Source organism: Platichthys flesus, chromosome 3, assembly GCF_949316205.1.
Source record: "Platichthys flesus chromosome 3, fPlaFle2.1, whole genome shotgun sequence".
NCBI lineage: Eukaryota > Metazoa > Chordata > Actinopteri > Pleuronectiformes > Pleuronectidae > Platichthys > Platichthys flesus.
Window position 1 is genome coordinate 6,114,480 of NC_084947.1, and position 18,769 is coordinate 6,133,248.

Genomic DNA, 18,769 nt, shown 5'->3' on the forward strand with positions numbered 1-18,769 from the left:
TTAAATCTGCCTCCTCCTGTATCAAATGGAAAAAGTTTCTCACTCTGTGATATTTAATGCTCAGTTAATGAGTAAGACGAAGAAAGTGAGGAGAGAGATGGAAACAGTACTTACATGGAGGTCAGTTCTTGAGACTTCTCTTCTGCTTGTTTCCACCCTGGTGCTGAGAGTGACTGCAGCAGCTGGACCAGATCTCACAGGTGAGTTTAGCCGCAGAGGCAGGACCCTGTGTTGAGGTGGAGCCTCCAGTGGTTTGTCCAATCCCACTGCAGCAAAGAGGGGGATGCAACTGTACACCGTGTGGAGGAGGAGTGAGGAAAGCAACAATGGTGCACACATACTAAACTGATGTTAAATGCAGTTCTTTGTACGCAGCGTCACAAGTTTGCAAACAGCAGCTGTAGGTTGAGGCACATGATCTATGACTGAATCAACATCCATTTATTTACATTTAAAGAAGACAGTGGACTACAAAGTAAAATATGTCCCTCTGATGGTGGCAGATTATTAAAAGTACTCAAGTAATGTACTTCAGCCCTGTAATTAAAAAGAATACTTTACTAATTGCATTTAGTTACTTTCCACCACATAATATAACTGATTTACTAATTCACAATATTCACCTGTAACATTTTAATGTCATCAGGGTAAAGCTAATTTAAACCATAGTGCGTGTATGTTTTACATGCATTCACTTAGATGTTCAGACAGTCCTGGACATTCTGTGGCAGCCGGTGAAACCATGGAGCACAAACCGGTGTGGCAGGCCGGCTGGAAACAGGGCCCCTGCTGTCTCCACAGTGATCCCATGAGGTGTGGACACAATGCAGCTGGAGCGACGTGAGAAGCCGGCTTCACCTGAGGACGGCCCGGCGGGGTGTGGAGAAACGGGAGCAAGCAGCCAACAATGGAGGGACACAATGAAAAGAAAGTGAAGACCCCTGAGAAATGCAGCGAGAGGTGCAGGGCGTAGGTCTGGTTGAACTGGAAACATGGACTAAATTCACACCCAGACCCTGAAATACACACCAGTTTTGTACATTTGATAAGTGTCAACCATCTCTCAGCTCCTCTCTTGCTGTAATCCCTGTGAAATTCCTCTGCTGAGCATTATTCTCCCTGTACAGGATCAGATCACACAGTGACACTGACCTGGTTTAGTGACTGGCATGTCTCCTCCACAGCCACTCCTGCCCTGCATACACACACACATACACACACACACACACACACACACACACAGACACACATACACACACAAACACACACACACACACACACACACACACTACAAGCTGTTGAGATCCACATCAATTTGTTCGATCAACTCCAACAGAAACCCAACAAAAGGGAAATCTCCTGTTCTCCAGTTTCAGAAGCATTGCACTGAACTGCACAGCATTGCCCAGGTGTTTATTATCTGTGTGTCCAACAGTGATGTAAACACTACATGATGTGGAAAACATGCTTGAATAATACCACTTAGGAGTAAATAACTGTATGCAAATTAAGTGCTTCCTCCCGTTCACAATCCACAGCAGCAGAATGAACACGCTGCCACCTTGTGGGGGAGAAATTTTCCACATTCTGGTCATGATGCTGATTCTTCTCCACAGAGATGAAGTGAAACTGTTACTTCTGGATTTGGTTTGTTTTCCTTAAAAAATAAAAATAAAGAATCTCAATAAAAATCTAATTGTAACAATGATGGTAATTCAAAATGCAACTTGTGACCCACTTTGCATTATTTGGTAGTTTCTTGTAAAACAATCTTATGTTATCATGAATAATATTTCCATTCTCTTTGATGAACACCAAATCCCACGAGCCTCAAACATTTCCCCATTGGGGTTTGCTTCAAGAGGCTGATGGCTGCAATCCTCATGCTTACCACTAGGTGTCACTTAGCCTCTACACACTGGACCAATTTAAACCTAATGTAGCATAGTATGACTGTCCTGTAATACAGATATATTATTCAGGTTTGGATGAAATTAATTGTAAGAGGTGCTGATTCAACTGTGTGATCATTTGAGACTGTGGTTGTGGTGACTTTGGGCCGAACTCCTATTATATACCAGTGTAAGACTTTTAAACTCCTGAACTGCAGTTATTCCACCAGACCAGCACCGTGACATATTTGCATATTGCACATAAATGCACTATTGTTGTTTCATTTTCTCTTTAGCTGTTTATATATATATATATATATTTATATATATATACTTTATTTCTAATTTAAATTTTGATATTCTATTTTATTCTATTTTATACTATTTCTATTTTATAGGTTGTAATTACTTGAGCATTGCTAGAAGAGAGCCTGTGACTCAAGCATTTCACTGCCAGCGACTGCTCATTGTTATTGTTGTGTATTTGATAATTAAAAAACTTGAATCTTGTTTAGATTCCAGTTTTTTTAATCTAGTTTCGCATTGACTTTAATAGGCTGTTCTTCAGTATAACACAATACATTTCAACAGGCACCACAAACTGTTGAGCTGCAGCCTCCCAGAATCTCCAGAGTTCCACTGTGGCACTCTAGCGCCACCACCTGTCCTCCCGAACACATGGCATCACATCTCTGTGTCCAACATCGAGCCTCAGGGGAGTGATTTAGATTCTACTCCAGCTTCTAATAAATCAAACTGACGTGCTGTGATGTATGACGTCGTTCCCCCCCCAAAATAAACACATTCTGGGAACCTGCTGTGGAGTCCTGTGTTTATTTTTGCATAGAGGGCAGTTTGGCCGTCAGCCCGGGTGAGGTGAATCATATGTTTCAACCATTTCCTCGCTTTTCATCAGCTCTCCTCCTATAGTTTGCTACTGTACAAGTCGTTGTTTACATGTGGAGAAAAGGTCTGTTTCTCAGAATGTCTATAGTACACCGTGTACCAGCCTGGAGTCCAGAGGCAAATAAATTCATTTGGTTTTGGTCTTTTGTTTGGAAACTTGATTCTGGATACAGTTTATAACTTTTATAGCGCGGGGGGTAAATGGAAGGCCTGTGCAACATCCACACTTAAACAAAACACCCTGAGCCACAAAGTAAATTCGTTGTGGTCCAGTTGGTCTATAAAAAGGACGTTTCACCTAAAAATGCTCGCTCACGCCGAGCTCCCCCTCCTGCTGTTGATCTGTTGACATGGATCCAGGTCCGAAGCCTCAAATAGTCCAGTTCTGAACAACAGATTTAGTCCCCATCGGTCTGAGAGAGGCTCAAATTGCTGGTTTGCTCGTGTGTCACCAAACAGCTGATGGATGACATGGAATTTAGAAATGATGCTGAGATAAGTGCTTCCAGAGATAAACTGCGTGTTTTCTGCAAGAATGAGGTTGAAAACCAGAGAAAATATTTGTGATACTGAAATCAAAGCTTTGTTTATACTTCTCCCACCCCCTCATCAGCATAGTGGTGAGCAGATAATGAGTGAGTTTTCATTTTTGGGGTGAACTATCCCTTTAATCCATCCCTTACACCTCTGCTACTGGGTTTTGGAAAACCAGATTACATTTTACACCATTTACACAGTTTGGTCCTGTGAAGGAAACAACTTTCATTTGGGTAGAGGCTTAATTTGGACTAAATTACTTATATTTATAAACGGTACAGTTTTAATTAAAAGGCTGAAGCATTGATTTACATTAAAGATAATCAAACCTTCACTTGCACCATGGATCAAGTTTTCCTGCAGGACATGAATTATTTGAAAAAAATTATATTGAACAAGATGCACACGTCTTACACTCGTCACAACATACGAATGTTGCAGGTTTTAGAAGAGTTCAAATAATCCCTTTACCCTGAGTGCCCTTGGTTTATTTATACAAACTAAAGAAAGATCATCCTGCTCCAGATATATATATTTGTCTTGGTCCCTAACAGTGAATCCAAAGTATCAGTAGACGGTAAAATAATGTGTTCCCTGATACTATTCTATAAATGAACAAGGCCTCATTATGACTATTTCATAATATATTTTTAGAACATCTTTATTCTTAAATTCATCATCCAAGTTCTTTTATTCCTGAACCCGAAACTAAAACATTATCTTACTCATCAGCCATTCAGTTACTCTGCGAGGCTTCATCAGTTCAGTCAAACAAAAACCTTTTTAAGCAAGACTTTAAAAAAAACCTGAAGAAGCTGTCAGCATATGGCAGCATCCGAAATAAACTCGAGGAGGAGGAGGAGGAGGAGGAGGAGGAGGAGGAGGAGGAGGAGGAGGAGGAGGAGGTCGCTGATGATGAAGATGGCCTCGCGTTGCAATCTTCCACAGAGGTTTTGTTGACTGTTGTGCAAGGGGAGAGCTCATCAGCGCGAAGAAGAGAAATGTGAATACGCAGAGACAAGGGGGCACTGCAGTGTATCTGCTCATTAGGCGGCCGGCGCTGTAATTCAGCGAGCGAGCAGCTCTGCAATCAGGGGCCTATTCATTAACATGGGGGGCCCGCTTTCATCTGCAACCACTTGAGGCTGCCAATCACCGAGGCGGACGCATGACAGGATGAAAAAAAACCCGAGAGGGACTTGAACGCTCGGGGATGCTTGTGCTCGGAGAGAGGGAGACATGTCTAAATGCTGCCTTAAGCTTTGGGATCTGAGGGGGACTCTAATGGGGGAGAAATATGGGTTTTTACAGTGTAGTGCTGGCAGGTGGCCCAAACTATGTCAGTCTGATAATCATCTCTCTGCTTTGCATGAAGACAGCTTTTGTTCTACGGTCTCGCGAGGAGCTGCATCGCGGGTTTCCTCCTGATTGAATTGATTGAAAGTGATTGATTAGAAGAAAGTTTGATTTAGAGGTATAAAGTTTGGAGAAGGAGTTCTCCATCAGTCTTCTTCTACACCCTCTGATGCTGTGATCCTCAAGTCCTTTTATTGTTTAAACACAGATATAGTTTAGATCCACACTCAAAAACACACGTACATGTGTTCAAAGATAAGACAATGATGCACACACAGATGCTCATATTGGTCCGGTCCTGTTTTTAACTCAAATTAAATATTTGTGTTCATTTAGTTGGAATTGATCAGGTTCATAACCAGTAAATGAAACAATTTAGTATTTGTCCATCTGTATCATCCAACAGATAGATCCTGATTCAGGGAAATGTTCTTTAATGTGGAAATTAGGAGATTGATACCAATAAAAAAATTACCACAAATTGAGCTTGATGTGGAGAAACATTGGACCTGACCTGCTTCCTGGATGCACCAGCAGCCCTCTGGAGAACCACAATAGGGAAAGTGCTATTGGGTGGAAAATAAATAAGCTAGTTGGCCGGCGTAGGATAATTTGGGGTCATTTGGAAGAGTTACATGTACACAGGCTCGGTTTAACCATTCACTGAATCAAACTGACCAAAAGGGGATAAATCTGTCAACAATGTGAGGACACTGCTTATTTTTTTGAAGTGTTGAAATACAGATGCTGGGAAACAAGGTGGCGAAGCAAGAATGTTCAGCAGCTGGAACTTATATAAATAAATAAACTGTAGAGATCATCGCTTTAACAAGAAGGAAGGAGAAAAGATGTCACCAATATGAGAGACAGGAAACAAAGACGAGTAAAAGTCTATGACAGCAACTGCAGGAGATCCTACTGGGTAAATATCTTGGTCACATTTTAAAAGGATAAAAAGGAAAATACATGTCGCTCCGACTTTACTTTCAGGTTGTCTAGTTGCTGCTCTCTGAGTGCCAGTGGTGTAAATGTGACCAGGATTGTAAAAGTGCATGATTGTTGCTCACTCAAAGAATTTACTTCTGTGCTAAAGAGAGAGAGAGAGAGAGAGAGAACAAGAGAGCGAGACAGAAAAAAAGCCACATTGATCCAGTTTGTAAAATCCCGATCTAACGATATCCTCTAACCCGTTCACTCTTCCCATCACAGCGGCTTAAGTGCTGTCCATCAATGCAACAACTGCAGATGATCTGTGTTAAAAGGCCTCATAAAAGGCAACAGGCGGACCAATCAATGGCTGCGCTGCGAGGGAAAACCTCCATAATGGTTCTCACAGCAGGATTGATCAGGTTTCCTGTTCAGCCCAGGAGGTAAATTGGAGATGATGTGTAGGTTGGTGGCAGGACATTGTTCTCGATAACAGGTCACTAGATACAGGTACCTGACCTCTGACACTTAGCACTTAGACTTAGCAATGGTCGGTGTAAAAGTGGTGTCCTAAAATATAACTCTTTTGTCTGCCGAGCTCAATCGCATGCACACACACCCACGCACAGACACACACACACGGACACACACTCTCTCTCTCTCTCCCTCTCTAAGCGAAACCATAGAGACAAGACCTTAACCTATAACCCTAATTTTAACCTAACATTAAAACATGTCTTCTCCTTGATATATAACGCTTTCCCTTATGAGGAATTGATTTTGTCCCCATGAGGACAAGTCCACAAAATGTGACGTAGAACGTGACGTGTGTGTAAAAAGATCAACATTCTCACACACACACACAAACACACACACGCCTGCTCTCTCCACATCAGTAAACCAACCAGACCCTTTGATTCGTTACAGTTCTGATACATTTTATTAAACCGTATATTTACAATGTACAATCACTGAATTGTTCCATTTCCAGACACATTGAAAAGTGCTTTTTTAAAAAGTGAAGTTTTGTTCTGCAATAAATAAGTTGTTTCCAATTTTTCTGACAACAACACAACAACAAACGACAGTGAGGCTGCAAACGTGCTCATCATCCACTCAAGACAAAGAGACAAAATACTGAGGCTTTACTGTAATACTCTTACAACGCTCCCTTTTTCGTCTTTTTCGAAAGCTCATATTGCAGCGACTTAATTAAAACACCTTGAATGATTGAGTAAACAAATGAAAAGACATCCTGACCTGATGCAGTGTTTTGTGTCCAGCCACAAAAAAAGGAAAAGCAAAACGAGCGGTCGTCCTTTCTTTCCTTCGTTGTAGGACTTTTCTCCCGTAACCACAATCTGCTGTCTTCAGAAGACGAGTTGAGCTTTTCAGTCTCACGACGAAGAACCCGACTGATTGAAAGCAGATTGTCCTGCTGCTCCCAAAACATTTTACATTTTTTTTTTTTTTCACAATATCATCGGAGTGGTGGAGCCGTGGACCCGGGGTGTCAGCGGCTTATGGGAAGCTGTGGTAACGAGATGGATGGATGGGTCAAGTGGCCCGGAGCAGCGAGGACGGAGAAGGGATGAGCTGCACAAACAAGAGAAGAGAGTTAGTGAGGCAGTGGGAGCACATTACTAATAACACAGGCAGAATCCACATCTTTAAAAACTGAATAAATATAGTGTCAAACTTGAGGCTTCAGCATTTATCACATAGTCCATTCAAGTCAAGACATTAGTTCTGTGTCATTCAAAATGAGAAATTAAGCATTTCCTTCAGAGGGCTCATTAGTCTGTCCAATAGATGATGTCAGAGTCTCATTTTAAAAGGGAAAAAGGGTAAAAATGTAAAAAAATACCCTGAATTTATTCTGTAATATGTCACTCTGTCTGAATCAGGAAGCGATAAAACACTTTCTGGTTCCCAAAGTGTAGGTTGGGAGGCAGAAGTTCTCAGTAATGGCAGCAACAACATAGGAATTTGGGAGGAAATGGGAAATAAATCATATGAAATTTGATCAAAACTTTGTAATTTACTGTGATATTCTGCAGAAGCTTCAGAGTAATAACTAACGACCTCGAGTTAAAGTAAAAGTGTTTGTTTTTACTGGACTGTGGTTGAAGAATATGACGTCTCCGACCAAACCTGAAGTTTTCCTGTAAGTGTGTTGCTGCTCCATCAAGTCTCGGATGAAGCTGAGACTGGAGCTTCCTACAACACGACCTCACAGCTTAACCCCTCGTATAATTCTGAGGTAAGTAAACGTATTTATTCAGATGAGCTCCACCTCTACAGCTGCAACATTAAAGTGTTGTTAATATGAATTAATCGATGACTATAATACAGGAGGATAATATACATTATTCTGAATAAGCAGTATTTTCACTTTTGGTACTATATTTTGATGTATTTACTTTTATAGTTTTACTAGAGCAAAATCTTCACCTAATAGTTTTTTACTTGTAACCATGTGGTATTTCTTTACATCAAGGTTTTGTCATGAAGATCCTTTCATTACTTTACTGAACAAATTAAATATTTTATAAATATATTAAGGATTTTATACGTTGTTTTTATAGATACAGTATTTTATCTCTGGGAGAACCAATAAGTATTTTATTAATAGGCAACATGATTCACAAAACATTGTAGATCCCTGGCTGCATAAGCACCTCATGTAAAGTCTGAGTCTGTAAAGGAAAAGCTTTCACATAGATGTAGAAGTAAAAAGCATCAAAAAAACAAAAGTCGAGTACCTCAAATTTCTACTCAAGCAAATTAACCATTTTTTCCATAACTGTGTATGTTGTAAAAAAATTATGCTTTAAATCAGTTTTTAGGTAATGTATAATTTAAATCCTTTCATCACAGCATTTGAAGCGGGAGCAAGAGGAGGGGACACTCACCGTCCAGATACCCGTGCAGAGCGAGTAGGTGTGGTCGGTCTGGGCTGCTGAACTGGGAGTAGTGGAGGTCGTCTGGCAGCGATGGGGGCATCCTGGACAGCGGAGCGCTCTGAGAGAAGCTGTTGTGGGGCGGCTGCTTTTTGTGTCGTGCCCGACAGTTCTGAAACCAAACCTGGGAGGTAATACAGATAATGTGAACATTCAGGAAACAGGGTGGAAGAACTCTGCACTGACACTGTGGAGATGTAGATCAGAGCTTCACTCTTGTTCTAATCACCCGTTTCATTATTATTAAACACACTGAGGAGCCACAGGACAAGTATTTGTACTGGTTTGCACCAAGGACCTAACTGGTATACTGAAATAAGTTGGCAGTGATTTTAATAACTTTTTACTTTTATTTTTAAATGCTGGATAATTCACCTGGTCTGGTCTTTAAGATCACGTTCAGGTTAATTCAGAAGGTCATAGAAGGTCACATGTTAACTTTATCTTCTTTATTTTAACGGACCACTGAAGACGATTTCCACTTGTCTTGATAAATTCTAAAGGAACTTCTCCGGCTTTAAGAAATGAGCACAAAATAGCAGTTAACAACTTTAATTGAGAAATCATTTACTACATTTATGCTATGAGTAATTCTACTCCTTTGCTTTTCGGTTGATATTTTTAAATCCACGATATTAATTTCAAATCTTTATTGATTTGTTATTTGATGAACAAAATATGATATGATATTGTAAATTAAGCAGAAGTAATATAATAATACATAAATGCATGAGTACTTTACAGTGAAGTGAATTTTTTAAATGTGGGATTTTTACTCAGAGTATTTCACCACTGGGTGTGACTCATTTAAGAGAAAGAACCTTGTATTCTGCATATTACTTGTGGTTCCATTTGAGTAATCATCCTCTCAAACAAAGCAGCCAGATCCAATTATAACCTCTTGTTACAAGTTGCACGCGTCTACAAGCAGCTCAATCAAAGCCTGATTTTCTCTTTTCAGATTGTCTTTTTTTCCAGGAGGGTGAACGGATAAAAACATCCTGTAGTGGAGCTGAAACTGTGTCTCTCTTCTTTCCTGTTCCACGTTAATTTGCTCAGAGCCCCGTTTCTTTGCAGCACCACACAATATAATCTTGCCTCATGTTGTTTTATGAAGTGTGATTGTGTCCGACCTGTATGACTCGTCTGCTCAGTCCCGTCATTTCTGCCAGTTTCTGTAAAGTTTGAGCGTCGGGGTTGTTGTCCTGAGCAAACTGATTCTGCATCACCTGAGAGGAAACACATCATCATTTAATATCAGGTGGAGGAAAGTAAATATGTATTTTATACTTGTATTTCAGTTTTTAACAGTCACATTGTGTACAATGATATATTTTGACAACTTTAGTTACTTCACACATTTTTATTTACAAACCCAACACATACTTTAAATACAACCTTAAAAACACGAAACTTCATTGAAAAAATGAACTTACTGCACATTAATAGATCAATTAATACATTTCTTGGTTAGTTATCACTTTATAATCAGCAACTGTTTTGGAAACTGATAAATAATGACTATTTTGTTCAATTGTGACAATTTGTTGCTCTTCCTCATCTTATTTGAAAGTTGGAGTCCAACGTTATTGTGATGGATCACTCTTTTCATTTTCGTATGTTTAAAAAAATAATCAATAAACACATTGATCGAGATTGGAAGGTAAATCCAATCAGCTGCATCTGAACAATTTTACATTCTACATTAAAACCGACAAGCAATAAAATCCAATATCATTAGCTAGGGGACATTTCTCTGCATTAAGAACATACCTTAAGTACATTTTCCAGTTTTCTATTTACCCATAATTAATCATCAGTTTTAGATAGTTTTATAATAGTACAGTGTGCGATCAGAACTTTGACCTTTTGTGCAGAATGTACCTGCAGCTGCTCGGCAGTGAAGGACGTGCGCGCTCTCTTGGCTGGTTTGGGTTGACCGTCCTGATCGGAGGGCAGAGCTCCCTCCAGAGTCAGTCCTGTGCCTGAAGACAATCACAACAAGGGTTCACATGTCACTTCACTCGGAAAATAAAAAACTTCAGTTAGCGCATTGTGAGGTTGCACAACACAACAGGCCGAGCTTATTACAGTTCCACAAAGTCTGTGTCATGAAACTGTCCAAACAAACCACGCTAACTTAATTTAAATGTTTTCTTGCCAAGAACCGCACAGGCCAAAGTATTTATACCATTACGGACGACATGTTTTCTCACTGGAAACACAGCAGAGAGCGGAGTCTGCCACCAGAGCTGTTCTTCTCAGTGTGAAACATGTATTCCTCCATACGTTTAATTTATACCTCTGGCTTATATTTCTTTTTTTATTATTATTAATATTATTAAAGTCCATCGTCTATAACAATCTCATCTTGGTTTTCAAACCCTCACATCATTCGTCTTAAATTCAAGAAGTTAACATATTTTGGTATTTCCTATTGAAAGAAAGGAAAATGTGGATTTTTACTTTTGATGAGATGATGTCGTTCCATCAGCTCAACAAACAGCCGGACTGAATCCTCAGAGAGTAATTATGTGATGTTCTCAGACAGTGTGGAGCAAAGCTCCTTGAGAGCAGGGGCATCACAAGCAATTGCCTGGGGCCCCGAGGTAGGAGGGGCCCCTAGAGAACGGCTGATTATGTTGCCCCTTGAATTCTACGATCAGTTCAGGAATCTGCAACTGAACCATCGTCGGAAACTCCTCAACGTCTCTTAAACTTTTCTACTTGACTATTATTCCTGCACTTGGGTCGTAATCCTTTAAAGATCGGAATGATGTGGTTTGGGATCATGTGTTTCTTGAGGGGGCCGCTTGGTTCGATGTTCGACCTTCCCACAGAGGAAACTGAAACTGCTCTCAGACGTGCACTGAACTCGGCTGAATGTGAGAACCAAAATGTCCGAGTCATTTGCCGCGGACGCTCTCCGCAGTTTTTCCTGCCAGCCGAGTTTCAGTGCACGTGAGAATACAGCAGCAAAATGTCAGGAAAATTCAAAGCAGGCCATTTTCCTGTTGTTGCTGAACGCATCAGACCCGGGAAATCTCCTGCTTTGTTCTTCATATGTGAAAGGCAAAGTCCGGATAAAGTCTGGACCTTGCTCATGTCTGCAAAGGGCTTTAAAGAGAGCACTGTAGAGAACTGGCCGGTTCCTGATGTGTGTATGTAAACTGATACGTATAGTGGGGGCCAGTAGGGGCCCCTACGACAAATTTCCCCCCAGGGTCCCTCAGGAAGTTAATCAGGCCATGAAAATTGTATATTTTTTCTGAGTGGATCATCAGAGATGCATCTTGGATCGTGTCTGTTACCGTTCTCTGCCGCCCGGCGGAGGTTGTCCAGCATGATGTCGTAGTGGCTGCGGCACAGCACCCGGCCCTCCACCAGGCCGAACTCCTCCCCGGTGGACAGCTGCCTCTTGCAGGAGAAACAGGCGAAGCAGGCCAGGTGGTACACGCTGCCCCGGGCCCGCCGCACCCAGTCACTGGCGTACACCTGCCGGCCACACTGGCCGCATTTGGTGCCGAACCTACTGTGAGGGAAGAAGGAAACGTCAGGTGAAGGTCGGCTGCAGGTCAGTTTAGAGTCCTGGGCAAGAGCTTTTAAATACACACAGTTACACCAACACATCTGTCTGAACTGATACACACACTCTCAACAATACAAACATGTGTACAGCTACAATAAGAACTCACAGTCCACAATGCATGAGTTGTATTATAGCCTGCAAACACATTTCACTGAGTTGTGTTGTTAAATGTTCCGCCTGCACATTTCTGCTAAAAACATTGGTAGTTAGTTGGGATTGTGTTCCTTTCATGTACTTTGTGTTTATTTTGAACAGTTGATATTTTTCCTGAACACATGCTGGTGTTTTAACTGAGCTATAGGAAGCCTGCAGTTTCCTGTCAGATTGTTTTGAATATTGATTCTCAGGACTCTCCTTTAATGCTCATTGTAACATGTTTAATATAATTCTGCATATTTTTATACATTTACTTTTGTTTACATTTAATCCTCTTTTTTTAGCAAGTATATAATATGTGCAGAAGAGTGTTTTGCACAGGGATCGTCTATTCATCAAAAGAATGAACTAAATATTGAAAAACAGCAGCAGTTGTTTACAATTGTTTAATTCCCAGCCAGAGGGTTCCCCATGTGAGGGCTTACGTCAATAAAGGAAGTTTTACACTTTTATCTTCAATTTATATGGGTGTTATCTCACTTAAAGTCCGTTAATTCAGCCAATCGTATATCAAAAAAGAGGTTTTAGAGATTTTCCCTTTAAACACATACATATTTAGTTGTTTATGTGTCTAATACAACTCAGTATTTTCTATTTACTCTTTAAACCCATGCTTGGCCTAGACAACTTTCTAATAAAAAATAACATCTTTTTTAACTATGGTCCCCAAAACGTCTGAGCTCATGATCCCCACAGCTGTGTTGAACTGTGACTCCATATCTGCATGTTTAACTGTGATCAGCTCAAAGCCTGACCTCTTCAATAATAAAAGATTCTGCTATGTGCATTTTTACTAAAGAAAGTGTAACAATTCTTCACTGCCTTCATGGACTGATGTTTCCGATACATTTTCCCAGTAAACCAATTCTCGTTTAAATTATTTTCATAGGTTTGTATTTAGGAGGTGGGGTTTTCACAGCCCGTACAGTCAGATGACAGATTAGAGAGATTTTGGTGAATTACCAAATTAAAATTAAAAATGACATGGTCATATCGCAACAGGGGTCATGAAATCAGCTGATGCAGTTTATATTGTACATTGGTAAATTGGAATCAGTCAAATGCATTGGTCTGATCTGGCTCAGTTTTAAGATAATTGTTGTGCACGTGTCTTGTTCTATTACATTCTGCATGACCATAATTTTCACTGATAAAATCAAGATTCTCTAAATAAAGAAGTCGAACCTCGTTACTCTTGAGTTCAGAGTTAAAGTTTAAAAGGGTGAAACTCAATCAGCTGTAAAAACATCCACAAAAACAAACCAATTACGTTCGAGGATTTATCACCTGGATCCAAAAAAATAGAAATAATCTCTACAGGTCATCGTTTTCCTTTCAGGGGAAACAGTCAATTATTTAACAATTTAAAACTGGAGCCAGATTCAAAGATACAAATCTGTTGTTTTCTGTTAAATAATAAGATTTGATGGTTTTATGGAATTTACCTCTGTCGGCACATTTGAGGAATTCGGTGGAAGATTAAAATAGATATCATCAGTATTTCGAGATTTCAATAACACACATGTGGTTTATAATAACGTTCCGGTCACATTTTCAATTCGTCCGTTTCTCTTTTCACCATAATTTTCTAATATTCTACTCTGCAAACGCACTTTGAATCGTCTGACTGGAGTGAAACTAATAAAGACAGAGGTTTTGTTCACGGACAGTTTATAAAATACATTATACAGTTTTAAACTTTCAAACCTAATGAAAACAATGTTATCGCCGAATTTATCAATTTAATTATGGTAATCGACTTATTTAAATTGAACGTTATCCATAAGACGGTGCCTCATTTATTTATTCTAGAAAAAATAAACAAATTCATTTTAATTAACGATTACACATTTCTTCCATAGCTTTGTAAAGTGAGCTTCAAATTCATTAACCCTATTTATCTGATTAAAAATAAAACGAGAATCCTCTTGCAAGGTTTAAACTTTAAGCGTTAAATAATCATAATAAGCAGAAATAAAAGCAGCTCCAGAATAAAAGCGCTGTTACCTGAAGTAATCCAGTTTGCAGTAGATTTCCTTGTTTTTAACGTAGCAGCTGCTCTGTTGACGCAGAGACGCTCTGCACACTGAGCACTCCAGACAACCCAGGTGCCAGTTCAGGTTGTTGACCTGCGTGATGATGAAACACACAATCACACAGAGAAGAGAGAGAGAGAAAGAAAGAAAGTCAGAAAGACAGAAAGACAGAAGACAGAAAGACAGAAAGACGGAAAGAACGATTAAAAACACATAATACATTATTACGAGGAAGAAGGGGGGAAGAAGGAAAGAATGATTAAAAGCACAATCATACAAAGAAAATAGAGAGAAAGAAAGAAGACAGAAAGAAAGAAAGAAAGAAAGAAAGAAAGAAAGAAAGAAAGAAAGACAGAAAGACAGAAAGACAGAAAGCCAGAAAGAAAGAAGACAGAAAGACAGAAAGAGAAAGAAAGAAGACAGAAAGAAAACACAATCATACACATCATCCAGATGTTACAAGGAAAGAAGGAAAAAAAGAAAGATAAAAAACACAATTCTACAAATCCCAAGAATCAAAACAACCCGAACACTGACAATCACACACTCTCATCCAGATGTTTCACAGAAAGAAAGAAAGAAATTGGAAATAAAAGCCTGAGATAAAAATAAGATACCAAATTAGGAGAATTTATGAGAACGTAAATCTCCTGAAGCTTCGTGTATTCAATTCTTAAAAATGCATATTTAACTTTAAGACATTTAAACCTGTTTGGGGCTCCTCACCTTCAGCAGGTACCGGTCGTGGATCTCCATGCCGCAGCTGGCGCACTGGTTCTTGGCGGCCGGAGGAGAGCAGAGGCAGGCGGCCTCCGACGGACTGGACTCCCCGGACTCCTTCTTCACCTCCGATTTAGACTGCGGACGAGAAAAGACGAGTTTAGAACAAAGACAGGACCCGTGTCTTCATTTACATTTTTTACGTTGTGTTACAGGGGGAAACAATTGGCCCGAGAAATGTTTTAGAAGATCCAGCTTAAGAAAAAAACTCTAATTTTAACGTCTAGAAAAGCTGCAACTCTATATTTCAAGGCCTACACCTTCATAATGATGTCATTTAAATTTGTGCATATAGCCACGAATCTGCCATGATTATTCAAACACATTAAATTAAATTGAACACTACGTTTGAAAGGTTGCAGTAGACTGTGTGACCTAAAATCTAAAATTAACCGAGTTCTGCTGGTTTTCGCTCTCCGGTAAACCCCTGATGATAAAGTCCAGTGGATCCTCCTGATCAAACCCCCTGGTCCCCGGGAGGAGAACTCCAGGAGCGGGGGGAATCGAGTAAAACCTCAAACACACTGACGGACAAAGAAATCGAAAAAAGGTTGCAAACCAAAAGCTCATCCAGATGTTTGTGACTCACCATTCTCGGGTCTTGCGCGCTGCCTATTTGGAGAGAAGATGGAGCTCGCTCTGCGCATTACGCATCTCTGCCCCAACCCACACTATATCCGGTCCAAAACAACGAATAACAGTTTCTCCTGCATTTAAACCCTGGCAACAAAAGATATTTTGATGCAATTAGAAGGAGGCAAAAAAAAAGAAAAAAAAAAGAAGAAGAAGCTATGTAAGATCGATCATTCCTCTTGTGCGCAATGGGAGGCTGCGGTGTGCCCGTGCAATCAGACGCGTGTGAAAAGAAAGGATGGCACCATATCTGCAATTAGCGGCGGATTGAAACGCTTCGCTTGATAAGAGCCCAGCCCGAGTGTCAATTTCATGTGTCAATCACGAGAAGGCAGCGGAGCCACCAAGCTAAGAGAAGAACCAGGCGGCACATCCTAATTTCAATAGCTGTAAAAAAAAAAATCGAAAATCGAAAAAATCTCCAAAGTGAAGAGGCTCAATTGGAGATCGGTCTATTCATAACAGACAATGCGAAGAAGCTGCAGCTGATCTTGAGGCATAAAGGCGCTTGATTGTCTCTTTCTGCTGATGGACCCATTTAAACACTCGAGGCTCCCCTGTGTGATTACAGCTGCATTCATAAAGTGCCAAAAATCTGCGTTTGGGTGGAAATCCTGCGCCCGTGTTGTCCTTCGTTTGGTCCAAATTAACAGGAATGCAACATTATGTTAATCACCAGCTACGGTGTAAACATTGGAGGCAGTGGGATAACAAGAGGTGGCCTGTGGGAGTCAAGAAAACAAGACTTCGTACATGGAGAAGCTCCCAGAAGCAGCGAGAACATCGTCCAGTAAAAGTTTTTCCAGAACATCACAAGCAAAGTATCCGGATAATTCCCTGGGACATGGTTGTTTTTCCTGGAATGACACAGAGACACGTTCCCCTGCGTCTCTCGGTCTGCGAAATAATCCTCCTTCATTAACTTTCTGGGAGCTGGGAATCAAACCAGTGGCACCAGCACCACCCCTCCCAGTGCTGTTGGTCCGCTGTGGCTCCTTCTCCCCGCCTCGGCTCAAAGTTTACACCCAGTTGAGTCAGACAGGATGTGATGCTGCAGCTACAGGACCAGCTCACCGGGGTTTCACCTCCATACACAAGAATATTCAGGACACGATTCTATAAAATATATGAAACTGTGGCTGAAGACACCAGTTCACCTGGAAACTGTTTTTTGAATGAAGCAGCTGCAGCTCAGAGGTCAGAGTCAGATTACACCGATTTTAAAGATGCTCGTGAAGCCTCAGTTAATTATCCATCACACATCATTCAGCTTAAAATCTATTCTTTATCTCTCAGCTATTTTTTTTGCACTTTTGCTTGTGACTGCTTTTGACAAGTTTAAATCCAGATGTTTCCATAAGGGAAAGATTGATCCACATTTTTTTTGCTATAGTTCTTAATGTCTCAAAGTTTCCTATTAGTTTAATAATAATAATAATAATATGGAAATGAAGGTTAATTTAATGTGAACAGTGTAGACACCTGTCAAATGTTAGACTATATAATGAACAATTTTTTGGGGGATGATGCTGAATACAAAAAAAATATATATATAACTAAAATAGGCCTATAACCAAATATATAGAACTCGAATTAAGAAAATATTCCATACATAAAGCTTAAACATATTTACAAATGTTTTCTGCATTGTTTATTTTGTGAAATACAAGTATTTACATTGACACTAACAACAATATAGTCATAGATTTTAATTAACCAACCAATTGGACTCAAAATGTTGTAAAACAACATGTGACATTTTTTTGGGCTCATTATTGACCAGTAAAACCACTGAACCACTGTCACCACCTCATAAATAACAACAAGCAACAGGACGGTTCTTTTTACTTCAATTCCATTAAAATCAAACCACACCACTAACTCTTCTTACTTGGTAAGCACCTGGAACACGACGGGTTTACTAAAGTTTCATGAAAAATTGATATCAGACATTTATTAAGTGACCATATCACACAAACGTGAACTTCATACACACACACTTTATTTCATGAGGACCAGGGTTGGTCAGACAACGGTGTGTAGCCTTCATTTAAACATCATACGTTGGTCTTTCTTTTTGGGGATATTTGGTTCTTTAAATTAAACTGAACTTTAACAGCTGAAAAGGCACATGTAGTCGAAGGTGTTAATGGTAGAGAGATGTTCGGAGACAAAGGGAGATGAGGAATGACAAAGTTATGATGAATCCTCCTTTGTGTCGTGCGTCTCACTCTTGAAGCCTGAAGCTTTCTGTCTCTACAATGAACCATCTCCCTGCAGAGGGAACAAAGTGACTTCAAGTGGAGGTTTCCATAAAATCAATCTTCCCGTAATACCTATCGATCACATAAAAAGCATCGGTAACTGCAGAATTACATTGTCTCAGCCTCTTTGTATTGTGTGTGTAATGCACTTCATCGGTCCTGTGCATTAGCTGTAATCACCAGTTTGAGCCGGGGTCAACTGGAAGTGGGCTGGTCAAGATGCTGGGAGACTTAACGGTGGGAAAGGTGTTATTTCACCTCCATTATCGAGACCCGTCGGTGGTGATTTACAAGAGTGAACGTTTTTCACCACTTTGACCAAAAGGTTTTGGTTTAGTTGATTCTGCAAAACCTTTTCAGACACAATCATTTTCAGGGTCCTGGAAGTTTTTAAAGCTTCACACTATAAAAAAATATTTATAGCAGATTAGTTTAGGTTAAGAGTTTCCTTAAAGCAAAACGTATTTCACAAGATTTACAAAATTGGTAGCGTAAAAAACTGTGATTGTTGAACCTTGTTCCTCAAAATCAGCCGCTCTCTGCCGATGAAAATCATCCATGAAATCTGACAAAACAATCTCCACTAAATGTCCACTTACTTGCTTCTTCAACAACTTTTAACCCCCATCACCAGTGTGTGCTCACTTCAGGTCCACCTTCATGCTAAAAATTTTCATCGTCAAATAGCTTTTCAACATTTACTATTTTCAAGCAGCTGAGCAATCTCATG

General features: G+C 40.0%; 1 protein-coding gene across 2 annotated transcripts; it reads right to left on the reverse strand.

Moving 5' to 3' along the window:
• Positions 1-6,550: 6,550 nt before the first annotated feature.
• Positions 6,551-16,724, reverse strand: LOC133941877 (LIM/homeobox protein Lhx6-like). 2 transcript variants are annotated; one of them, XM_062381755.1, is made up of 9 exons: positions 16,529-16,724; positions 15,732-15,862; positions 15,089-15,220; positions 14,334-14,455; positions 11,893-12,113; positions 10,466-10,566; positions 9,715-9,810; positions 8,534-8,705; positions 6,551-7,214 (listed from the first exon to the last, which is right to left on the reverse strand). In XM_062381755.1, the coding sequence occupies exons 2-9, from the start codon at positions 15,732-15,734 to the stop codon at positions 7,132-7,134; spliced, it is 930 nt and encodes a 309-aa protein (XP_062237739.1). In that variant the 5' UTR covers positions 15,735-15,862; positions 16,529-16,724; the 3' UTR covers positions 6,551-7,131. The 2 variants fall into 2 exon arrangements, with proteins under 2 accessions (XP_062237739.1, XP_062237740.1); XM_062381756.1 differs by having other exon boundaries at positions 15,732-16,724.
• Between the last annotated feature and the right edge of the window lie 2,045 nt (positions 16,725-18,769).

What these genes read in the sequence shown, in the direction of transcription:
- LOC133941877 (XM_062381755.1), bottom strand. An exon ending in CCGCCGGGCGGCAGAGAACG is followed by an intron (nt 10,567 to 11,892) that starts GTAACAGACACG and finishes GATTGTCTTCAG; the next exon opens with GCACAGGACTGACTCTGGAG. An exon ending in TGAGCAGACGAGTCATACAG is followed by an intron (nt 8,706 to 9,714) that starts GTCGGACACAAT and finishes ATTACCTCCCAG; the next exon opens with GTTTGGTTTCAGAACTGTCG.